The sequence below is a fragment of the Podarcis erhardii genome, assembly GCF_964252035.2.
Source record: "Podarcis erhardii genome assembly, chromosome: 1".
Classification (NCBI taxonomy): Eukaryota; Metazoa; Chordata; class Lepidosauria; order Squamata; family Lacertidae; genus Podarcis; species Podarcis erhardii.
The window spans coordinates 42,890,871-42,899,244 of NC_138497.1; the positions used below are offsets into that span (position 1 = coordinate 42,890,871).

At 46.5% G+C, this 8,374-nt stretch overlaps 1 protein-coding gene across 1 annotated transcript; it reads left to right on the forward strand.

The window, feature by feature from the left end:
• The first annotated feature begins 3,563 nt into the window (after positions 1-3,563).
• INAFM2 (InaF motif containing 2) lies at positions 3,564-7,353 on the forward strand. Its single transcript, XM_081881133.1, has one exon. The coding sequence runs from the start codon at positions 4,228-4,230 to the stop codon at positions 4,573-4,575; it is 348 nt and encodes a 115-aa protein (XP_081737259.1). The 5' UTR covers positions 3,564-4,227; the 3' UTR covers positions 4,576-7,353.
• Positions 7,354-8,374: the final 1,021 nt, after the last annotated feature.

An 8,374-nucleotide genomic window follows, 5' to 3' on the forward strand; every position in this document is an offset into this window, starting at 1 on the left:
AACAGCTGCATCTGTGACTGTGCTGCTCGTTCTCTTCCATTCAATAGCATTGCCCACTTAAGACAGATTTGCTGGGCTCCTGGGAACCGGAAGACCAATTCCCATTTAATAAGGATTTCCTTCACCAATAGCCAGCCAGAACACAAAGATGGGGAGTGTGTGTGTGTGTGTGTGTGAGAGAGAGAGAGAGAGAGAGAGAGAGATGATTTATAAGACAAGAAGGAAAACGTTGGAGGCTGAACATATGTAGGATAGTTATTCAAATAACAAGAATCTTAATAGTGGGGAAATCCCCCTGCCCATTATTATTACACTAATTTTTCATCCTACTTTCCTTAACATAAGGTTACCAGATGTCCCCGTTTCCCAGGGACAGTCCCCAGATTTACAAATCAGTCCCCATACAAAATCCATTGACGTTGAAAAGTGTCTCCAGATTCATTGAAAAAAAATCTGGTAACCTTACCTTAACATGAATGTGTGTTTAGGCATGCATTCACTTCCCCTTATGCATTTGTTTCTGTGTGGATTTTAATGTGGAGGGGAAATAGCATTCTGACAGCAAAAACTGTTCTGTTTTAGTCAGCCAACAATCCAAGCCTATAATGGCAAATTAGCCTCCCACAACTATGAAGTTGTGTGAAGCTGCAAAGCTACATCTTCAGGACAGAGTGGCAATAACTAATTAAGGTGGCATACAGATTAGTCATTATGGATGGTATTCAATTAATGGACCTAACTTAGTCATGTTCACTCATTTCAGTGGAACTATTCTGTGTAAAAATTAGTTTAATACCACCATATGGCTGCCACCCTGTGCGCAGTTACCTGGGAGTTAACCTCAGTGAGCTTACTGCAGTTTACATCTGAGCAGACATGCATTGGCTTGGGTGACATAAAGATCTCCCATCATGATATGGAACCGAGGTGACTGAAAATATAAGGCTGTTCTTTAGAATGAGAGGTGTTAAGCAGCTATAACGGAAGGTGCTCAAAAGGCCCTTTTACAAAACATGTTTTGCTAGAGCAGGGGTTGCTAAAGTTGTGCCCAGGGGCACACATGGTGCCCACAGGGTCTTCTTCTCCTACTGAAATTAGACTTGAAATGTGCATTCTGTTGTCGCCTATAGAACAGGTTGGTGTGTAGTTGGTTGCTCTGGGTGTGTGATGCCCACAAGATTTGCAAATGGGCCCAGAAAGGTTGGTCATTCCTGTATAAACAGAGGGTCATTTTGAGAAATGGCTTTGGAGAAGAGGAGGTTAAGGGGTGATATGATAGCCATGTTCAAATATATAAAAGGATGTCACATAGAGGAGGGAGAAAGGTTGTTTTCTGCTGCTCCAGAGAAGCGGACACGGAGCAATGGTTCCAAACTACAAGAAAAAAGATTCCACCTAAACATTAGGAAGAACTTCCTGACAGTAAGAGCTGTTCAAGAGTGGAATTTGCTGCCAAGGAGTGTGATGGAGTCTCCTTCTTTGGAGGTCTTTAAGCAGAGGCTTGACAACCATATGTCAGGAGTGCTCTGATGGTGTTTCCTGCTTGGCAGGGGGTTGGACTCGATGGCCCTTGTGGTCTCTTCCAACTCTATGATTCTATGATTCTATGAACTGGAAGCCCAGGGTCCCACCTCACCTGTAAAAGGGAACTGGTAGCCATTCACATGACAACAAGGGCCTCTCCCTAAATATGCTGTCCCCTTGCATCTGAGCTGACAACTGGGAAGTCAGAGGGCTTGATTAGAATTTAGGGCCACTAGTTGCTGACATGTGATACAGGGACCGTTTGTATAAATAAAGGTCCCTGAACTTTACTTCAGCCATTTGCTTATACATGTTCAAAAGCCAAATCAATGGTTTGAAGTGATAAGAATATGAAATTTCCCATTACACGATCAGCTCTTGACTTGTCCTTCTTTCAGTTAAAGGTGTGTGCTGTTGTACTCAACAGCAAGCTCCCCTGTTACCTTTGATGGGTAGAGTTCACTGCTCCAGAGAAAGCCAAACATGCAGCAGCCTATCACAGACTCAAGCAGGCCAGCAAGCAAGAGGACGTAGATGAAACCCACCTGAATTAATGTATAGCTATTTGCCTGTCATATTAAAAAAACAGGAACTACAGAACCATTTATTTCCTAAGAGGTTATACCTTCAGATAGAACAAATTAGATTCATGTCACAGAACTGTTTGGTTTTTTTTAAAAAAAGATTTAAAACCGTTTGAAATGTTATATTGTAATTGAACTTCTGGAAATCCATTTAGGACTTCTGGGTGATTGAGGTGTATCTTTCATGGACACTGCATTTCAAAGATGTTTCAGCTGTCCTTTTTCTATCTAGACATTTCGCCAATTTATTGGATGTTAGCATTTGTGCAACATTTCAAACTTTTGTCACGTAGTTATACTTTAAGACTTTGAATTTAGCAGCAGCCAGCAGATCAGAGATCAAATGGTCCTAATAAGACAAGTGGTATATACAGTATTGTCATTCATTTACCCACCTCATTTAGTATTTTGATCCACTATACCTATATTAAAGGGCACTTCTATCACATATGTATAAAATCAGTAGAGAGATTATTACATCCCAATCCTTTGTTCTCAACATGTCATATTGGCACATCACTGCATTAAGAGTCAAATGGCAGTAACAGAGCATCTTAAGGTGACTTCATTCTAACAGTCCTGTTTTTTAAATCTTTGTTTTGAAAGTTTGGAACCAGTGAGCACTTTTCTAGCTTCTTCCCCCTCAATTCCTTGCTCCCATGAAACAAAAATACAAAATGTTGGATTTCTAACCAAGATCACACACCCAGATGCCAGTCAAGGCGCTAATCAGACTTTCCACCAAAGTCATTAGTGGGTACTAGACTCTCTATTAGACACAGCAGCATCTTGGGCAGGGCAGATCAGATTTCTAGAGGAAGGAAAGCGTTTTTCAAACGGTCAAACGCACCTAATGTTTGCAATGTCCAGACTCCAGGTGCTCACCTATTGGTATAAAAATCCCCCCTCCCCATTGGCTAGATAGATTGAAAAAGCGGCTTTCTTGGCTTCTTTGGCAATGTGTGAAATGGGAGCTATGAGACTCACAAATTTTGTCCACAGTGAGATGAAGGGGCCCCCAAACTAGTTTAGGAGTTCTTCTCGGACAAAATCCGGGAGTCCGCATGTTGACATTACAACACAGGCTGGTGGGGAGGAGAGTGTAGCTCGCTGACCGTTTGTTCTTCCATACCTGTCACTTCGGGATCACGGACAGGAGCCTCGATATTTGACCATTCCCACACGCCCGTACCCTAATATCAGCTAGAGGAGGGAAAACTAGTGTCTGAAGCGGACCTCTCTCTCGAATGGCTTAGGACTTTTGAGCAACGCGGAGCAATGCAGGGACGTTCGGAAGGAAGTCCCATTTCATTCAGTGCGACTCCCCCCACCCCACCAGCCTCAATAGCCAAGGATTGCAAATTTGTTTAGGATCGCAGCTGTGCGTGTACCTTTCGCTTCCTGTCTCCCCCGCCCGCCCCCCAGCGCGACCCAACCGCATGTACTCGGAAGCAGTGACTCCATTAAATGAGACTGCCTCCCAGGGGAATGGGAGTGGGGATCGCAGCCCCCCGACTCGCTCCCCCTCCCAATATGTGATGCGCCGGAGCTGTTCCCCCTCCCCGGACAGAAGGCGGATCGGCGGTCCCTGGCCTGCTGCTAGCGCAGAGCCGCGGCTGGCCGGTGGTCCTCCCGCTCTTGCATTGCCTTTTTAAGGCGCCACAGCATCCGCTCCCACCTCCGTCGGCGCTCGTGCCCCTTTAATACCCGCTGCCTGCACAGCCCGGCCGCTGAGCGCCGCCGAGACGCCGCGGATTCAGCTGCTGCGAAAGAGAAAGGGAGGCGCGCGCCCCGACAGCAGCATCCTTGCCGCGCGCCGAGGCCGAGCGACGCTGCCGTTCCGCCGACGGGCTTCCCACCCACGGCCGCCTCCCTGCAGCCGGGCGCGTCGCAAGCTCGCCGCCGAGGCCGTCGATCGCTGTCCGCCGCCTGCCTGCGAGGCCCACCCGCTGCAGTAGCAGCAGCAGCAGCAGCAGCAGCGCCTGGTTCTCCCGGCGCCCCGGGGCATGTCGTGATGTGATCGGCGGCGGCGGCGGCGCGTCCCTCGGGGCCCATCCCGCTCGGGAGCCTCAGCAAGACGGAGAGGGCGGTGGAGCAGCGGGCCAAAGGCCGCGCCCCCATGAAGGAGAAGGAGGCGGGGGCGGGCGGGGAGCGGGGCAAGCCGGCCACTTACACCGGGGACAAGAAGGCGCGCATGGCGGCCAAGACCAACAAGAAGTGGGTGCGCCTGGCCACCGTGCTGGCCTACGTCCTCTCCGTCTCGCTGGCCGCCATCGTGCTGGCCGTCTACTACAGCCTCATCTGGCAGCCCGTGCGCGGCGGGCCGCACACCCCGCCCCAGCCGCCCGGGACGGCCCCCGGCCCCGGCCCCGACCCCGGCCCGCTCGCGCCCGGCACCGGAGAGACCACGAGGCCGCTGACCACCGCCGTGCCGCCCACGACGGCGCCCGGCACCTCGGCGCGCTAGGGACTCGATCCGGCCCAGGAGGCCGGAGGCACAACCTTTCTCCCCGCCGCCCCATCCCTCGACCGACCCCACCGTGCTGCACCGACTCCGGCGGAGACAGCGACTGCGGAGTACAAGGGAAGCCATCCGACCGGGAGCCCCGACGCCGCTGGAGCAAGCAGGGAGCCTGGACCGCCCCGTCGCCCCGGACTCGAGCGCGCGCTCTCGGCTGTGGACTCGGAAAGGCCGAGAGATGAAGGACTCTTCTCCTCCTGTCTTGGCCCTTGGCTTCCCCGCCTCGCTCTCTGGGACTCGAGCAGGGAAAACTGTACCGGTTTTTAGTTTTTACAAATACGCTTTATTAATCCCTAAATAAGTGGGGGGGAACCACATGGAATGGAGCTCAGGTATGTCAGCCTATCTGAAATGTACCCCGAGGCATTTCCTTTGTATCCCTGTGCATATACCTCTTTGTATACAGATCCCCTTAGTTGATGCATAGAGAGGACCTATATAATCTATATTCTGTACACACGCGGAGAGAGAGAAGGATCAGGTGCTGAATGATGTTTAAAGGGCTATTGGGGAAAGCTTCCTTTGCAAGTCACAGCTAATCTGGGGTGGAAAAGGATGCCCATTTCCTTAAAGCCCTGGCTATAGCACTGTTTGACCCTGTGCTTTAGTACTGCTTGCTCAGCACCTCTTTTGTTAAACCATTCTTTTCCAAATTGTAAGCAAGGAAGAGGCGTTCCGGTTAATATTTTGCTGTAAACATGCCCGAAAGGAATTCATTCCTGAGGTTACTGTTGTCATATTTCTCCGGCCTCATGGCGATGCTGCTTTTGAGAGTTAACCTTTGGTGTATTTGTTCCTGACCTTTTCCCAGGCCAGTTACATCAGATTTGAGTTTCATTTAACTTTCCTTCTGTTTCAGCTATCATTGCTGCCAGTCCTAAATTCTTTGACATAAACCCCCACTGATATCGCTGCTGGCCTGCATGCTGACCTTCCCAATTTGGGTTGACCCTGCCCTGCCCACTGCAAATGGTGAACACCCCCTCCCCTTCCCAGCAGTGAATGAGAGCAAGTGGAAACAGCTCCCCTTTGGTCACTGTTTTTGTCTGGAAATCCCCAAACCATCCTTCTGCCACTTCTGTTCTCCTTGGTTGGTTGCAACTGCTGCTGGGGCTTCCAGAAATAAAACAGTTGCATTTTAATTGCATTTTAATGCCATAGGACCATTCCTATGTGCAGATTTTACAATGGTATGAGCGATTCCAGTAGTCTGAGCGTTGGAACAGTGAAGCAGCTAACACAACCACCCTCCTATAGAAATATATACCTGGAAATGGCCATGGTTAGTTTCCCCAGAACCTGACTTGAATCTAGTCTCTTCTCTTGAACCTGTGTCAGAGGCCTAATCTTTTATATTTTTAAACTTGTCTGTTAGGGATTTGAAATACATTAGTGTATGAGCTGACAACATTCACGATTTTGCTGAAGAATCTAATGAGAGCAGAACATAGTTTAAAACCCACTGTAATGCTTAGACATAGCTTATATTCAGGTTTTTTAAAACATGCATTTTCCCTCTGTAGCTCATAGCGTTTAGTTCTATAGTTGATCGTTTCCATCACTTCGTACAGTACTCTTTTCCCACAGGCGCATAAATCTTTTTGTCTGGAAGAAGCATCTGCACAAAGAATCTTGTAGTCTCTTAAAACTTTATTGCATCGGGTATAATAAACACTTGAGTTTACGCCAGAATATATTAGTCAGAGGTTCCACAAGCCTCTTGTTGATTTTTTTCCCCTGGAAAAGATAAAGATGGCTTCCTCTCTGGAACATGTGCATTACAATGTGTCACACATGTGTATTGTCTGCTGTGGGATGGCAGTTTCTGTGTATATCAGCTACCTGATCTGTGTTCCTGCAGTGACAAGGGATTGATTTCTCCATCGGAAATTGTAGCCCTAAGTCCACTGTGCAGCAGGAGAGGGGAGCTTGGAAGCATGCAATGCAAATCCTATTCATTCCTGCTCATAAGCCCCACTGCTTTCACAGTGGGAATTAGTCCCCAGGTAACACTGTATGTGTGAGCAGCCTGAACTGGTCTTGAGCACTGGTAGCAGCATGCCGGCCCAGGAAACCACTGGACCAGGGTGTTGTGTAGCTGCTCCCTGACTTGCTCACTGCTTGACTTTCTCGCTTTGAACCAAGCAAGCTTGCAAGCTGCCCCCTTCTGATCAGCTGGATCCAGTGGCTGAAGTAGCAAACTAAAAACAAAAAAGAGCAGCGTTTTTTTTTAAAAGCTGAAGCTGTAATAGTGAACTGACCTCTGATGGATGTGTTGTTTTGGGGAGGCCACAGGCCTTTGAAGGAAAATAAATACAAGGTTCCCACCACCCCCCTTTATTGATTCAAATAAATAGCAAAAATTTGTGCCCTTAGAGGGATTTCCAGTATATTTTTTGATATGTTGTACAGTTAATACTGCTAGTCAGACATTTTGAACACGCAAGGACAAATGTGTGATATTTCTGAGAGATTTACTCTGGGGGAAGAAATGAAATGAAATGTTGGCAAAATTACTTGATATTGGGCTGCCAAGCCACTAACCTTCTGTACGGTTGTCACTGAACGTCAGGCTTGAATAGGTTTAAATTCGAAGTTGTGAACATGCTCTATGTCTATATCTAATTCAGCCATGTAAGCTATGTCTGTATTCAGAAGTTCTGTATATTTTTAAAAAAATATTTTTAAGGTGAAAAAAAATACACTGAGAGATTTCTGCCTAAACTCAAATGTTTTTGACTTGTTTTTTTATTTAAAAAATCACATTCCTTAAGAGAGTATTACCCTTCCCTATTTACAGATGCAGGAAATGGCGAGTAACCTGTCAGCCTTACCCATCAAGAAAAAAATTGCTTCAGCTCTAGATTCTAGATCCTCTTTTAACCAGCTGTTTGGTTTGTATTTACTCCAGATAGAGGCTGGGGAAATCTGAGTATTTATGTGATTTGGAGATGGCTGTATTCAGCAGTGGTCAGGAGGAGAAGCGCTTTGGTCAAATGGCAGAAAAAAGAACTTTGTGGGCACAGGAACTCCAATTAGCTTTAATTCGGATTAAAGCAAGCCTGGCTTTCTGTGGATTGAGGGTACCGGTACCCTGTTTGGGACTAGATTTGCATGTCTTTGATTGTTGAGGGTGCAACTGTAGAAAGTTGAACTGTTTTGTGTGTTATAAAAAATTCCTACATGGATGGCATTCAAAGAAAACGTACAGTTAGCTTGTCGATTGTTTTGTTTGTTTGTTTTTTTTTTAAAAATATTTATTAAGGTTTTTTTAAAATATAAATGCACACATCAAACAATCTTACTTTTATAACAACAAATTCTTCACTTCTTTGGACTCCCTCACGTCCCCCTCTCCCATTTACATCATTAAAAAAAGAATTTTTCCAAACAAATTATCAACTTGTTTACAATCTCATGTCCACACATTCCAATATAATTTAACACTTTTTCCAATAAAGTTTTTATATTTTCTTTAGTCTCACTTATCATCAAATTTAAGTCTAGTTTAGTGGTGGCCAATTTTTTATAATCTAGCATCCTTCTTAACATTCAAACAAATTACAATGTTTTTGTAGATACATCTTGAATTTCTCCCAGTCTTCCTCCATCTTTTCTTCTCCCAGGTCTCGGATTCTGCCAGTCATCTCGGCCAGTTGCATATAGTCCATCAGCTGCATCTGCCACTCTTCCAGTGTGGGTAAATCTTGAGTTTTCCAATTTTTTGCGATGAGAATCCTTGCTG